Source organism: Tachypleus tridentatus, chromosome 11 (genome assembly GCF_004210375.1).
Source record: "Tachypleus tridentatus isolate NWPU-2018 chromosome 11, ASM421037v1, whole genome shotgun sequence".
Classification (NCBI taxonomy): domain Eukaryota; kingdom Metazoa; phylum Arthropoda; class Merostomata; order Xiphosura; family Limulidae; genus Tachypleus; species Tachypleus tridentatus.
In genome coordinates this window covers 79,636,698-79,654,338 of record NC_134835.1, presented here as the reverse complement: position 1 = coordinate 79,654,338, position 17,641 = coordinate 79,636,698, and the positions used below count along the sequence as shown (strand labels likewise).

Below are 17,641 nucleotides of genomic sequence, written 5' to 3'. Positions count from 1 at the left end.
TGTAAACAAGTGTTTATATTTGTATTCTATATATTGTAAATATGTACATATTTGTGGTAAATTCAGAAGTTCATGAAATATAATCTATGGGATTCTCATTTTTATATAAACTTTCTAATTTAATAAAAATGTTCTTAACTAAATTAAAACTGGTCTCTGGATTGTTTATAAATAACTGAAATAATTTGATGATACGAGTCCATATTATTTTAGCTTGAGTGAATTACTATTACTTGCATTTATTAAAAATGTAAGTTTTTAATTTAATTTATTTTTATCTCAAAGATTTTGAAAATTTGTGCCAACCATTATATTTGCCCTGAAATGGATCTGAAACTAATGAAAGGGAGTGATCGTGCGTGGATTTGGTGTGCACAAGATTTTGCTGATGAAGAAATAAAAACAGAGAAGTTCTGTATACGGTTCAAGACTGTAGATATAGCTGAAGAGTTTAAGAAGGCCTTTGAAAAATCAATTGAAATTGTTAAGAATAATACACAAAAAAGCCAAGAACCTACAAAAGAAATAGCTAAGGAGCCAAAAAGTGAAAACGTTGTAGAAGAGAAAAAAATATCAGAAGATGTAAAATTTATACCTGGAAGTCAATTGTCTTCTGTTGGATTTGGAGACAAGTTCAAACTTAAGCCTGGAAACTGGATTTGTGATGTTTGTTTGGTGACTAATTCAGCAGAAAAAAACAAATGTCAAGCTTGTGATTCTCCCAAACCTGGACTACAACTGGAAAATTCTGAAGACAAATCTACTTCACTATCTAAATTTACTTTTGGCATTACTTCTCAATCAGGATCTGGGTTTGGAGCCTTGTTTGCAGGGAAACAGGAGAGCAAACCTACAGAATCCTCCTTCCACTTTGGAATACCTGGAAGTGGTTTTTCCTCAGATTTGAGAAAAGAAACTTTTCCTGTGAGTTTTTCTTCAAGTTCTAGAACCAATGTAAGCGGAGAAGTAGTAAAAGGAACTTTAGGGTCTTTAGCAGAAAATATAACACAAGACCAGGAAGTTCCAAAGGCTTCTGCAGATATGTCATCGTCTTCCCAGTTTGGCTCTGCTTCTTTCATATTAAATCAGATGGCTTCAAGACAAAAAGAAGACAGCAAGCAGGGGAGTAATGTATTTGGTGGTTTTTCTTTCACCAATACACCTGTCATTCAAGATAGTAGTCAGATTGAAGATCACCAAATCAAGCAGGTTGGACTTAAAAGTAAGGAAACATCTCAGAAAACAGAGGCACAAACAAAAAGCAGCCCCTTTGCCCAGTTTTCTTTTAAACTGGGTTCTTCTGTTAATCAACCAAATTTTGATTTTCTTGGTAAAAATAAAGAAGAAAATGTACCTGTAAAAGAAGTAGAAGATAATCACATATTTGGTTCTGACAAGGAAGTCAGCACATTAACATTTTCTGCTTTATCTACAACTAAATCACCAGAAGAAATTTTTGGCAAAAGCAGTAATTTTAAAGGCTTTCCTGGAAGTAGAGTTTCTGTCTTTGGTTCCTCATCCACTAAGGAGAAATCTAATACTAGTGGCAATGAAGTTCTGGAAGAATATGAACCAAATGTAGAATTCAAGCCAGTTATTCCCTTACCTGAATTGGTGGAACTTCAAACTGGTGAAGAACAGGAAGAAAAGTTGTTTTGTGAGCGTGCAAAACTCTTCCGGTATGCATCTGATGCGAAACAGTGGAAGGATAGAGGGATCGGTGAATTGAAAATCCTTCGTCATCAACAAACAGGTAAATGTCGAATCTTAATGCGTCGAGAACAGGTACTCAAACTGTGTGCCAACCATTACATTGTTCCAGGAATGACCCTTTCACCATTGTCTTCTAGTGATCGTGCATGGGTTTGGTCAGCCCAAGATTATTCTGAGGGTGAGCTGAAACAAGAACAACTAGCTGTTAAGTTCAAAGCATTTGATATTGCCAATGAATTTCGTAGAGTTTTTGAAAAGTGCCAAACAGAAGCTCAGAAGTTAGAACTGTGTCCAGCAGGAATAGTTAAGTCATCCATGCCACCTGTGAAAGCACCTGACTCTAGTAAGGTTTTAGAACATACAACTACCAATCAATCCCCTCAGCTTTCTTTAACAGAAATGTTTAAACCAAAACCAGGATCTTGGGAGTGTAATGTTTGTTATGTTCGTAACAATGGAGATGATACATCCTGTCAGGCTTGTGCAACATCTCGTCCTGGCTCTGAAGGTGCTTTAAAAATTGTCAGTGATATTCCTAAAAACAGTACACCTGGTTTCAAGTTCAGCTTTTCAGCTGACATTGGAAAACAACATACTATTGTGTCAGAAAGTCAAAAACAAGACAAGTTTCAGTTCAAAGTTGTTTCTCAAGATGAAGGTAGTTCAGAATTCAAGAAGCCACAGAATTCTGTATTTGGAAGTATTGCTAACTCTTCTTCTTCTGGCTCATTTGGTAGCTTTGTTTTTGGTGGACAAACATCATCACCCAAGTTTTCTGTGACTTCTGACCAAAAATCAGATTCTAGATTTGTCTTTGGTTCAACTCCTTCAAGTTCCAGTTATGTATTTGGATCCTCATCTGCAGGAATGGCTTTTGGAAGTACTAAACCCCTTTTTGTTCTAGGCAGTGATGATGATGTAACTTCAAGGCTATCTACCCCAGTTTCAGAAACAGATGTAGAAGATTCACATGGACATCAAGCTTCTGAAATGAAAATGTCGCTTATTAAAGATAATGTAAAAGAAATGGCTGTAATGTCTGACCTCACAGCAATTACAGGTGTCAGCTCTTCGTCGTCAACTCCTGCTACATCCATTTTCACATTTGGAACCCCCACCAGTGGGCAAGATGATGCAGTGCAATTCAGGTTTGGAAGTCCTCAAAAGCATGAGTTTAGTTTTAGTGGAGTCAGACCAAGAAGTCCTTCTAAAACCCCAAATTCTCCTGGAACTCCAACAGATATAGCAAGTAAAGGTGCTGAAGAGGAGGAAGAAGTCGAACCATCAGAAGCAGACAATGTTTATTTCCACCCTGTTATTCCCTTGCCACCTAAAGTAAGTTTATACTTGACTGATAATTATATACTGTATATACAGCTTATGCTAAGGAAATGCATTCAGAGTTATTTTAATTTATTATTTGAAAATTCAAGTCAACAAGTAGTAGTAAAGAAGACTACTTTTATCCTTAGTTTTCTAAATTTGGATATTTATGATGTTTACATTATTTGTTGACCTTAAATGAAATATTAAAATATTTTAAATAGATTTCTTAAATTCACCAAAGGCATCTTAATTTGTTTTTGTTTATTTGTGGTACAACCATTATAGACTTGTCAGTAACAAGGACATGTAAATATACAGACAATCATGATTGCACTTTAGTAACTCATAGTATTTTGTATCTGAAAATATATTGTAAACAGCATTCTAGTGTAAAAAATGTAGCTTAGCTGTGTGTATTTGTGTTTACTAAGTTGTTTATTAGTAGATCATTATTGAAAATACAACAGTTCAGTTTAGAAGAGTTTTGCTTGTCTACATCCCTGAAGTACAACTTCCTGGAAAAGTGAACATGTGATTTTGGCTAGCAGTACTAAATCTTTACCTGTCCATGTGGACACGTAAAACAGAATTATCATCATTTTGCCTAGTATTGTTTCTCTTTTATTATGACCCTTCAGTTTTAATATAAAGATTTATCTACCCAAGTCTATTTGTTTTACTATTACTATTGACCTTCTTGTGCTATTGTTTGAAACATGTTAACATTAGTTCAACATTGTAAATATGCACTCATGAATTTCTTTATATTGTCACCTTGCAGCAAACAGGGTTTAGTAATTCCATTTTACTGGCATCTTATTGACCATATTCTTGGTAGTTTTCAATACATGATGCAAGATCTACTTCATGTGAATATAAGTTCCAATCTGACAACCACAAAATTAGAAATAAAGGTATGGATTCAGTATGACATCACTTCTCAATATCAACTTCTGTTCAAAGTCTGTCTGCACAGAAATAAAAATGAAATATCTCCACCCAAGTCAATCTACTTTCTATCCTCATACTGTATATAAGTACCTCATTCAGTTAATCACTTTTTCAAGACGTCATCCAAGTCACTAACCCTGCCTCTTTGTGGGAAGGAAGGGCAGTAGTGTTAGTAAGAGGTAAGTATTATTGGAAATACACTTTTAGTTTAGGAAAGTATTAACTTCCAAAACATACTTACCATCTACTGATACTACAGCTAAAATCCCACACTGAAAAGATAAAAGAGCTGGTGTGGGCATTATCCAAACAGAAAGAGTTTGCATAGAACAGGGGTATACCAAGATAAGTGGTACAAGTGAGGAAATCAAAATATATCTGCATACCTGGAGCACAGTTCTTGGATCAAGAGTAGAATAGTACATAAATAATGATCATTTAAAGGCCATCTCCAAACAAATAGCTGAGGTTCCATAACTAGGGGTTGAAATTAAAAGGTCTTGTTCCTTATATCCATTGTTGAAAATTATGGCTATTGGGCCATATAGAAATATCTTTGATTGGATCCAAACCTGTATCTCTACAGTGATGCATTCTGAACCACCAGAATTATGACAAGAAAGTAAGCAACATCAAAGTGGAAAACTTTCTCCTTCACTTTAAGAAGTCTGAAAGGCAACACTCAAGGCTTGGAACAGTGAGATCATTTGCACTTTACTCAAGCAAAGGAACAGATCTCATCATATGGAATTATGACTGTTCACTCTCATATCTGAACGAAGTGGGCAAGGAACAAGATGTGTTAAAGACTTCTTAGTTACACTAGTATAATTCAGTGAGGTAATGCACATTGGTGAGTCCTGAGGAACAATGCTCTGAAAACTGTGCAGTAGGTGAACAAAGTTTACCTAAATTTTTAAAAGTAAACCAACCCAAGTTTTATTCTGTCCTAAGGTTGGCAGGGACAGGCAGAATTCCCTTTAGCTTTACTCATGATAGTCCATGAATGTCAATCCAGGATAATATGGTAATATCAACTGGTAAGCACCTAAATGGTCTTATGGAACACCTCATTTCTACAGAGCCTGTTGCAACCAGTAGTAAGGATAATCAAATTGGCTACTATTTCAGAACTGAATTGATATAAGTACACCTGTCTTAGAAACACTCATCACATAGTAAGATTCAGTGAAAGCAAAATGTAAGGGACTCTGGAAAATAGAGAGAAAAGATGTTAAAATGACCATGGACATAGTGGAAAATTTCCAGATCTTGAAAAGAACATGGAAGAAAAACATCTATAAAAGTCCAAATACCAATCCATAAAAATGTTCCTCACAAACATCAATGTGCTGAATCTGAGATGTAACTCTGATGATTTCTCACCTGTAAAAATCAGAATATGCAATATAGATATTTGTGAATCCACCTCTAAGGAATTGAAGAAAATCTCAGGAAGCTGAAGGATCCCAATGAATACATAGTTAATACTATCACCATAAAAGGAAGTAAAGTGAGTCACATAACACCTTCAAGCCTGACAGCCCAAAACAAATTATCAGATTGCAATTGACTGCAGAGGTGAGAAATAGATGGCAAAGAATTTTGGAGAAGGATTTATCTCCTTCCATGGTTGCCAGAGACTTAGAAAGGGAGGTTATATTGGGGTATAGCAGAACCTAAAGAGAGAAAGAAAGAGTCCTACAAACAGGGTAACAGCTCTAACTTATGACAACCACATGCCAGCAGCCAAAAACAGTCATTAAGGGAAAGATGATACATGGTACATGAGGCTGAAGGCTTGATTGTTATTGAAACAGGGCATGCAATATCACCCTAATATCCTGGTTAAATAATTGTAAAAGCCATTTTGGAAAAATGCTGGATAGCACTGGGTAGTCCAGAACCTTTAGATATTTAGAATAACAAATTGTAGTTGAAAAAGTTGTGTGACCTAAACAAAAGACAAAGCTAGACACAACTGATGACTAGGTCAGAACACAATATGGTGAACACATTTGGTTAAGTAGGCACAAACTCTTTGAATCACACCTCATACAGTTTGACATTAAACCCTAATGAGCTTAAAAAAGTCTGTGTAGAATGTGGATCTGAAGATACCTCAAGAAAGATAGCCAATTAAGGGTAAGAAAAGGCATCATTGTGGGCTGGAGGAATAAAAAAAGTGGGTTGAGATAAGAATAGCAATCATCCACCAATTTCCCCTTGTCCCATGCAAAACAAATAAACAGGAATAACATCACAGAAGAACAAGATCAACTGTCATTATTACTCCCAGGACCAGTAATCGTGTTCAGATGGGGTTGGAAATACCACAGGTTGGGAGAATAATGGAAGTGGGAAATTGAATGACAAAAAAAACAAAAAAACAACAAACATTTGATCCAAATTGCACTAATGAGGAGCTGACTTAGTAAATAAAGGCATCAATCCAAATTCTCCCCAGGCAACTTTAGAAGCCCTGGGAGAAAACATCCTGGGTTGAATGTGCATCTCCATCTACAAACAGAATGTTGGATTAGCTGCTGTGCTGACAACAGTAATATGAAAATTCATACCCTCAAATATTACATCTGAATTAGCTTGATTTTTTAAAGGAAGTTAAGGCTATACAAAAATTCACAAGGTAACGAGAAAATTGCACACCATAATGGAGAGATGTGCAACACTTTGTCAAAGAAAAACTGGGACCAATGTTTTGCCAAGAAAAGTGATTACATTATCTGAATGAGGCACTTATATATAGTACCAGGAAAGAGAGTGCATTGACATGTGTGGAGATATTTGGGAACTAGATATTGTTAAGGGAATTTCATATGGTTAAAAGACTAGAGCATGTAGGGTCAATACTTAGATAGGCAAAGTCAATGTTGAAGAATAGCTATAGTGTTAGTAGATGGAATGTTTTGGAAATAATCTTAACTTTACAATTACATGAACAACAGACTGCCACAAGTTTTGTTTTAGATTTGTTCTGTAAGGAAAATACATGCCAAATGGTAATTGAAATTTTTTGTAAAAAAAAACCATTAACAAGAGGTTTAACTTAAGAAATCTTGCCAATAAATACTAGTTTGTATGGTCATGCCAATCTGTTCTCTTCAGATCTGAATGAATAAATTATGGATATCTCTTTGGTTTTTGTGTAATTTATACTTTTGAAGAGTTATACAATAAATACTGAGTTATTTTCTGTTCTTAAAGGTAAATTTGTGACACTCATTTCAGAAGTTGGGTTGTATCACCTTGAATATTCTCAGCTTTAAGTAATTTGATTTTTCCATAATAAAAGATTCAGGTTTCTGAAATTATAATTGGTAATTTTCCGTTTTCACTGAAATGTTTTTAAAACTTCAGTTTCTTTGCTAAAACTTATTGGATTGTGCAGTAACTATAAAATAGTAAAAAGTACCATATTTTACCTAGCTCACCTAATCGTATTTCAGTTCTCCAGGAGAGAATTGGGAATGATGATATCACTTAATGTAAACAAATATATAAATGTGATTGTAGTACACTGCTGGCCAAAATCTTAAGGTGAATGAACATAAAGAAGAAATATGTATTTTGCATTGTTAGACTCAACCACTTATTTGAGTAGAGCTTTGAAAGATGAAAATAAGAAAAGGGAAAATAAAAATAAAAAACGTTTTGAGCATTTATCAGGGAAAATGTGAACACTATAAAATTAGCCTAAATACTAGCTGGCCAACAGTTTAAGACCATACCAAAAAGAAGTCCTAAACAGGGTAGGAAATGACCAACAAGAGGCCTCAGTTGTGAGTTGCACGGCCGTCATTGCAAATAACTGCAAACATTCGCTTTGGCATGGTTGATATAAGCTTTTGCAGAAGGCTGGCTGGAATGTTATTCCAAGTGGTGACAATGGTTTCACAAAGATCATGCACTGTTTGGAATCAACATCCATTTCTATGGATTTCCCTTGCCATCCACCCCCAAACATTTTCAATGGGGGTTCAGTTTGGCCGAACACGCTGGATGGTCCAAAAGAATCACATTATTTGCCATGAAAAATTCCTTTGTCCTGTAGGTATTATGGATTGCAGCATTGTCCTGCTGAAAGATCCAGTTATTTCCACACAAACGAGGACCTTCAGTCAAAAAGGATGCTCTCTCCAACATGCCAATATAGCCAGCTGCTGTGTGATGCCCCTGTATAACCTGAAACTCCATTGTTCCATCAAAGCATCCCAGAATATGACAGAACCTCCTCCACTGTGTCGTATAGAAAATTCTCCAGTGGGGTACCTTTATCGTGCTAGTAATGTTGGAAGCCATTTGGACCATCCAGGTTAAATTTTTTCTCATCAGAGAACAAAACCTTCTTCCGCTTTTGTACGTCCCATGTTTGGTGCTTCTCAGCAAAGTTTAACCGAGCTGTTTCGTGGTGTGGAAGGAGGCGTGGCCTTTGAAGATGTTTACAGTTTTTAAAGCCTTTCTCTCGTAGATTCCATCTTATTGTTCTGAATCCTCCTGCTCAATGCCGGTGACATTTTCTTGGGCCAACCACTTGAAATTCTCGTTCCGTATCCTTCAGGGTCTTTTAAGAAATTTGCAACAGCAGTTTTACTATGCCCAATCTCACCAGCGATGGCACTTTGAGAGAGACCTTGCGTTTGCAGCTCGACAATTCTGCCACGTTGAAACTCTGTCAACTTTTTAGCCTTTCCTATGTTTTTACCCAGTGTAACACAGGAGATGTTAGTGGGAGATGTTCACAATGCTAATGCTTGAACTCAAATGACTAAATTTCGTTACCTGTTTACTCATTAAAGCTTTGTTTCAGTATGGTCTTACACTTTTGACCAGCTGATGTTTAGGCTAATTTCGTAGTGTTTACATTTTCCTTATTAAATGCTAAAAAAGTTTTTTTTTTTTTTTCCATTTTTTTATTTTCATCTTTTGAAGCTCTACTGAAATAAGTGGTTGAGTCTAACAACACAAAATGCATATTTTGTGTTTATGTTCATTGGCCTTAAGATTTTGGCCAGCAGTGTATGTGATATAGGAGCATAAAACTATAAATTTAACTTTCTTTTATTCATTGTGTACTTATATTGGCTAATTTACATTGGGCAAAAATGTAGGGTTATATTTACTTTCAAAGCTGTTGTCTACCATTTGACTTTAATTTCACAAGGTGCTCTGGTCAGAAAGAACTTAAGTATATGTAATATAAATATTTATAAATACTAAAGACACTTTGGGGCTAAACTGTGAAGAGATACTTTGATGTATTAAATTGTGTTAGTGTGAATGTTAATTTTTTGAGTAGCAAAATCAAATTTAATGTTTTCATAATTTTCATAATCAACCATCTATTAATTGGAAGAAACCAGCCCTCATACATAAGTATTAACATATCACAAGGAATATTGTTGAATCTCCTGGAACATTTATCTGTGTAGTGATTATGTTTTGATTTGCATATTTGTTTTACACATTGATAGAGATGTGCAGGTGTTATCTTATTTTAAAGACAATCTTGGGTTCCAAATGTATCCAAAATGCCACCTCCCTAAAAATGAATCTTTGTACATATATATTTTTCTCTACAAGTGGGTTTCTCGACATCACAATCTTTGTACATATGAAAGGGAGGGAAATGATTGTTCTGTAATGTAGTCTGTTTGAAAATTATCAACTTTTTTAAATTCACATATCTTCATGACATATCTTTTGTACTGTACACTTATACTCTCCAAGATTTCACTCAAATTTGTTCAGATTTTTGAGTTTTTAGTAGATTGGAAGTATCAGGAGACTGGGTGGACTTTTCTTGTTATATCTGGTTCATTACTTTTTGAAAGAACATGGTTGTTGCAGTAGTTTCTGATAGAACTGTTATCATTTTAAATACCTAAATAAAATTTCTTTTTAATAATTAACTACTCTGTGAGTCAGTTTATTCAATTTCATTTGTAATTGAAATAACTGTAAAGTACAGTGCCGAAGAGTGCTATAAATACAATAACAGATACTGGCTTAGTTACATTTATCAAAATGACTTGACTGCAATAAAAAAATAAATCAGTTTTGTAAATGGGAAACATTTTTTAATCTGTTTCAACAAGGAAAAGACTTCAGCTGATTTATTTTGTGAACTGAATTGGAAGGTTGTTAACCATCTTTGAACTTGTTATTGTTTAGACTGATGCAATTGGGCTCTAGAAAAATTAGAAAACATTAAAGAGATAAATCATTCCAAAAAATATAAATTCTATTTTCTTTGCATCTTCAAACATTAAGTTCGAAATTGTAAAATCAGGGCTTATTTTTCTTTATATTATGTCCTTTTTTTGTTTGGTAATTTGTCAAATTTTGCAACTTCCATGTATAATGCATTAATGGAGGAAATTTGTAACTAGTCAGACTTGTATGTTTTGAAACAATTTTCTAACTTTAATGTGTGTACCAATGTGAGCTCTATTGGCAAAAGCCTTGTGGAATTTTATTTTTCTGTAGAATGAGTTAGTCATTATGGGGCAGATATTATTATCTTAGTTTTTATGTAGAACTCTATAATCTATACACTTATGCCATGAGATTAACCTTATCTGAATGCAGTAGTTAATGTTTTTAATTTCTTTGTGAAAATTTTTGTTTTAAAGCATTTAGCATGGACTCAGTCACTTTGACTCAACACACGACCTCTTTGTACTCCTTTAGTCTATAGGTTTAATACTACTAACCATAAAATTTGGCAATCTTTCACAAACAGAAAATCATATTTTTGTGAAGTATTTTAAATAAGCTAAAAATGTTTGTGGATGTATCAATATTTGTTTGGAATAATCTGTGTGAAAAATCATTTTTGTGTTAAGATTAAATACTTTTCTTCATCTCAAGTTTCCTTTGTGTAATCCCTAAAATCTGATAAATACATTTCAGACTTTTTTTCACTAAAACTTTATTTAGTTATTTTCTCCACCCAGTCTCTATACAGAATAGGTCAATTTGACTGACCTTGTAACTGCCAATATATATATTTTTTTCTTTCTTTTTAGAATTACTTCAAATTGTAACATGAAACTGTTATTCTATGTTACTTTAAGCTCCAAACAGTATACGTTTATTTGTAATTACATATTGTTTTATTGCCTTTTGAATTATGTCTAACTATATCTGCACCATTCTAATTTGTAAATCAGTCAGAAAAGATACAGCTCATGCTACACTGTATGTGCCTTGCAAAATATTTTTATTGTATTTATTTTACTTAATCTAACCTTAACTAACCTAAAAAGATTCCTTTTTTACATTTTAGTTAAATATATAATTAATAGATTATAGGCATGAAAAACACAAAATAAAATACAAGGAAAATCTTTTTTTCCTTGCTGTCAGTTAACATTTAACCCTACTTATATATTAATGGTAGTAATGCAGTAAATAATTTTTATTTATATAAATAATGCATTAGAGAACATTGACTAATAACTTGCAAAAATTAGACAGTTTGCCTTAACTCTCAAATTTGTATATTTCTAACTATGAGAAAATAGCTGTTACAAATTCATCCCAACAGTTGTACACTGAATGAAATTGACAATTATCTGTTCAGGACAATGTTATAAAACATTTGATAGATGAAAACTTGACTTTCTACTGGTTATATGTGATATGTAATTAAATGTAAGAGCAAACTATTAACAAATCCTGAAAAGGGGGGATGTGACGTGGGTGTGTCATTTCCTATTTGATGGCTCCATAATCAAACAAAATTGAAGGCTGGAGAAGTTATGATTAGTCTGATCAATGACAATTTCAACTGTGTTGTGGGATAGTGCACAAAATAGAGAAGATGCCTAGAGAAAAAATGTCACGTTTGAGTTGGAAATTCAGGATTTTTTAAATATTGCCTATGAATATAAAATTAAGAACTTAAAACTTGTATGCTATTAAAATATAGATTGTTAGCTAAGTCTTCAGGCTATATTAATTGATATAACAAACAAAAGGTAGTTTAATAACATTTTGAATGAAGACTCTGAAACTTTGTTTCATGAACAGTGAAGGATAATGGGGTGAGAGAAACTTAACATGTCTAAGGTACAGCAGCAAAAGTTTGATAGTAGAAAGAATCAACAAAAAAGCTGTTGGTTTAGGCAGTTTGTCACTTTGAAACAGAAAATGTCTTTTACCCTCAAGGAGATCATCACTGGAAATAAGTAGAATTATAGAAAATCAATCACCACAATTAAGACATTTTCATTAGTATTACTTTATTACCTTTAAAATAAAAAAAAATTAAACTATCTATTATGTCACAGTTAATAATTACAATTTTGTTCTAAGCTTGTAATAAAAAATAAATTAAATTTGCAGTTTGAATAAATTAGCAAAAATGTTCACTGAAAGATCCAAATATTATCCAGGAGTTGATGAGGGTTGGAAAGATATGAGAGATATATTTGATATGCTTACATTACATCAAAGATGCTTACTTATCAGTTACTTGAATAAGATGAAATATTTTGTTTTTTGAAATATAAAATATCAGTTATTTAAATAACTTTTTTTTTTTACTTAGTTAAATACATTCAAAAAGGTTTCTCATCCATAACCTTGAAACCTGTAAACTAAATTATGGGATCAAGTATTTGTATAATTGTTTTCTTACAAATTACAAAACAGGATTAACTTAAGCACTGAATACCACTATAAGTTGTATTGTACTTTTATGTATAACAAAATGTTAAGTGTAAAATTACATTAATTAGAAAAGTATAATCATATAACATTCAATCCAACAAGTATACAAGTACAGTAGCTGTGATAAGAGCAATATAAACCATAGCTGAATAAAATGTGCGTAATGTTAGTGGATTATGATAGTTTTACAATCTGAAAATAAACAGAGAAAAAACTCCCTGTCCAGTTAGCACAAAAATTAAGGTGGTGTTTTGGAAATAATAAAATTATTTTGGTATGAAAGGCAATTATTTGATTTTAAAAGGTTTGTTATTTTGAAAGTGTAGTTTTTCTAGTAAAATATTAAACATTTTATCAAAAGTATTGTTTTCAAGACTTAAAAAACACTAGACATGAAGAAAATTAACTTCAGAAGTACATTTTGGGCATGACTGTTATACTATCCAGTTAAAACCAAAGTATACCATATATTTCAGTCAGTTTGATCTTGTTGGGATTAATACATTCAATATAAACGTTTAATGGGTTGGTACTATTTTACATTAGTAAAGTGTAAATATTAATGAGAATCCTAACTGAAATATAAAAACATATATATGTAGTTTTTGCTATTTGGATCAGTAGTGTGATGGAATAGATAGTTTCTCAAAGGCTTTTAAAATAAGTTAATTAACTGAAAGCATGTAGTTAGGTTTTCAAAATTAAGTTATAAAGAGATTGAATAGTATAAACTGTTAGTCATTGATATGTCACATTGAGCATGCTTGATAAACACTAATTTTGAGTTAACTTTTCAGATTGAGGTTAAAACTGGAGAAGAAGGAGAAGAGGTCTTGTACTCTCATCGTGCCAAGTTATATATATTTGTTCAAGGAGAATGGAAAGAACGAGGCATTGGAAATGTGAAACTTCTGCTTAACTCTTCAACTAATCAGATTCGTCTTTTGATGCGTAGAGATCAGGTAATTTTTACCAGAAAAACATTATAATTAGAGAGCAATACAGCTGGGAAATAAGTGCAATTTGTTAATCAGTTACATTAAATTAATTAATTATTCTGTTGAAACTGGTTCAGCATAGCCAAGTGGTTAAGGCACTCAACTAGTAATCTGAGGATCGTGGGTTCGAATCCCTGTAAACCCAAACATTCTTGCCTTTTCAGTCATGGGGACATTATAATGTGATGGGCAATCCCACTATTCATTGGTAAAATGAGTAGCCCAAGTGTTGGTGGTAGGTGGTGATGACTAGCTGCTTTCCCTCTTGTAGTACACTGCTAAATTAGGGACGGCAAGTGCAGGTGGCTTTATGCAAAATTCAAAAACAAAGAAACAATCTAATGAAACTAATCATTCTATTTTCAGGTTTTTGGGGGATTTTTGAAGATATTTCAAACTACCCTTAATTTAATATAATAGACTTCTTCAGGTGTAACACTCTGGATTAAGTTATTTTTGTTTTTTATTGTGAGCTGTTGTACATAAAAATGTATCATGTATTTAACTTATTACAACACTTGTAGTAAGATGGAAGTGTGATAAACACATTTCCAGTTGTTTCTTCTTAACTATTTTACAAGAATAATCAAACCAAATGAACAAATTCTTCATTAAAAAATATTCTTCGTAAAGATCCTTGTTCCCAGTGTGTGACAAATATGTAATTCAGTAAAAACAGATTTATGCTATTAGTAAAAAACAAAAATGGTACAACATTTGGCAGAGAAATTTGTGATACCCGAGTACTTTTTTGCAGAGTTTAAAAAGTTTTCACGAGGTGGAAAATAAAGTATTAAAATCTTGGTAAAGTAAAAATTCTTTAATTATAATTTAAATACAGGCATTTCAGAGTTTTTTTTGTTGTTGTTTTTCCCTAATTTCATCAATTAGGAAAACCTTAAATAAAAATAATAAAAAATTTTCTATGTATAAAAGTATTTTAATCAAGAAGTGATTGATATGTTTGTTTACAGTATATTCATAAAGAAAATAAAAATGTATACATTCTGACAAATCATGAACTGAAACATCTTTAAGTTTAGAATACTCGGCAGTGTTTTTGTGAGATGTGATGGCACCCAGATACTAGTCATTTATCCTATTTTAATTTCTTGAAAATATATTAGGTAAATTTTCAGTTGTAGAATTTATAATAAACATTCTTTGATATGGACAAATTCCATTAGACTGAACCTGTACGATGTAATGTTTGATTGTTATTAATCTGTGTAGTTATTTCTGAAAAAACCAGTTTAATAAGCAAGTATATCATTAATAAACTTTTATTTTGAGCCAATAAATAATAATAATAAATTTTAAATTGCTGTTTTTATATATATAAAACAACCTTACAGTAACAACTGTAAGATTGTTATTAGTCTAAGTCTAAGAATTTGTGACATAGTTAAATGAGAAATTTATTCAACATTCACTATATTTTGAATGAATACTGAATATTAACTTGCTTCAATATTTATTACTAAATCAAACTTACCCCAAGTAACACTGGTTATGTTTGTAGGTTGTATTTAGTTAGCAGTATGGTATTTTAAAATTATAATTAGCTGATAATTTGTTTAATGAATTTATGAAGTAAACAGAAACAAAACGTGTCTTAATTTAAATTTCAACATACATATATGTATATACTATATTAATAGTGTGAGGAGCATAGTATTAAAACAACACAAAATCTTACATTGTACACCCATGTATTTATTGAAAGAGAACTTAATAACTGGTAAAAGTATTAATATTGCATTTGTGAAGCATAGAAAATAAGTTGGAATAATTTGCAAGACTTAAAAAAAAAATGTTTACATTCTATGTAAAACTACCTCAATGTAAGTACTCTCCTTTTTCCTGTAATTGATCTCAAAGTAGACCCTAGTATTGCTGATATAATTTGTTATACCAGTAAAAAACAAAGTAATTATGTATAACATCATTTGAAATTGAGTATGTTACACAAATACATGATTTTATTTTCATGTGTTAATTGCAAATTCTGAAAAAAAACTAATACTGAAAACTTTTGCAAATGTTGACTTTCTTTTTCCTGTTAAATCAAAAGGACATAGTTTTGTTCCATTTACAACACTAACACATTAAATGTGCATCTTGCATACAGTAAACCTTGTCCTATGCTTTTTTAAAATTTAAATGTTTGTATTCTTTTTGGTTGGAGAACTTAATGTTATGTGATGAACACAGCTCAGTGCTGTAAATTTCTATTAAGTGTAGAAAATGATTTCAGTAGTATTAAAACGTGAGATATTATTGAGCATTTAGTAGCTTGTTTATTTAGTTAGCCAACTTCTTAATTCAAGACTAAGCATTGGGTGTGAATAAAAGTGATAGGGTTACATAAGAAACCAGCAAATAAGTAGCTATTTACTGTCATTGCAAAGTTCCTTGCAATAGTTAGCTACCTGACAACTGGTTTTGTGAATGCTGAGTCTCTTGATTTTGGTAAGCATCTGATAGTTGTTTACTGAGTTTTGATGTTTGTGTATTCTTTTTCAAAGGTTCTAAAGGTGTGCCTCAACCACAGTGTTACATCTGATATTAAGTTCTGGAAGAAAGATGATCGTTCATGGACATGGGGAGCAACAGACTTCTCTGAAGGGGAACCTAATCCAGCACGCTTTGCCATACGTTTCAAATCAGATGCAGTTTCTCATCAATTTAAGACAGCGATAGATGATGCTCAGAAACAATTGTCCAATGGCCAGATGAAGAGCAAATGGCATCCTACATCTCCTGACAACATACTTGCAGAGAAACCTGACTCTAAACCATCACCATTGTCCACGTTCTCTTTCCGTCTTGATAAACAAGCTACACCATCTGCTAAAGGATTTTCTTTGACAGATAGATTTGGTATCCCTCCACCTAGCACTTCAAGAAACTTGTTTGGAAATATTTTGCCAAAAGCACAAGATAGGGATGATCAGGGTGGTATGCATCATCAGTCCACTCTATCACTCATGTTTTGTAATTAAATGTCATTGGTTTGCAGATAGTTCCTTCCAATGCTAAACAAATACTTTCTTTTGTAAATAATACACAGTGAATTTATGCTTATAGAAAATTGTTGTGACAGAAGTGTTTATAAATAAACATAATTTTTAGAGGGCAAACAATGCCAAGATAGTTTTGGTATTTTGTTAGCATAGTAGTTTAGGCAAATTTTGTGTTATGCCATTCTGCAGCTTATTTTTAGATTTTGTTCTTGGGGTGGGGGATTGTGTTTAATTCTGGTTCTGCACAAGTTCTGTTTGTTATTATTATGATAATAATATCAGAAATGAGTTTTAAATTCAGATGAAGTTGATATGTATACTACCCAAACTTTAACAATAAAAAGTACATTACTTTTAGATGATGACATAATTATTACAAAAGAAAAACAAGCAAGTGATGAAAAAAGAGCAAAAGCTGAACAACTGAAATTGCCTCCTAATTTTTACCTCTATGAAGAAAAGCCACCATGTCCAGGTTGTCGTGGATGTGACAAAGAAGTTGAGCAAGATGAGGAAGGTATAATAGTAGCTGAAAATGTGTATTATATTGCTCTTTTTTTTAAATTTGTTTAAAAAAATTATAGGATATTAATTCAGCTTAAACTTTATTTGTAATGTTCCAAAGTACCAGTAGAATGGTTTTAAAGTAGGTTTACAGAATAAGATCTGAAACTGAAAACTAATTTATGGAAACCCATTTTGTGCACAAACTAGGTAACACTGATTTTATAATTAATTTCATATTTGTGTTCACAATGAATAAATTTAGATACTGGTAAAAAAACTAACAAAATGAAATACATTGCAGAAGAATGATTTCAGCAGTAGTTTAATTCTCTCAATGTTCCCCAAGAAGTAAACTATAAAGAATAATACTGTGTAAAGGCATCAATAAAGTTGAAAAATTGATTTTTGTTCTAAATGATAGTA

At 32.4% G+C, this 17,641-nt stretch overlaps 1 protein-coding gene across 1 annotated transcript in view; it reads left to right on the top strand.

Moving 5' to 3' along the window:
* Window positions 1-17,641, top strand: part of LOC143231384 (E3 SUMO-protein ligase RanBP2-like) — a 122,928-nt gene that overhangs the window by 64,076 nt on the left and 41,211 nt on the right. Inside the window, exons 23-26 of the mRNA XM_076465929.1 lie at window positions 286-3,048; window positions 13,485-13,649; window positions 16,214-16,646; window positions 17,070-17,228. Of these exons, the coding sequence (XP_076322044.1) occupies window positions 286-3,048; window positions 13,485-13,649; window positions 16,214-16,646; window positions 17,070-17,228 (3,520 nt within the window). The remainder of the gene's footprint in view (window positions 1-285; window positions 3,049-13,484; window positions 13,650-16,213; window positions 16,647-17,069; window positions 17,229-17,641) is intronic.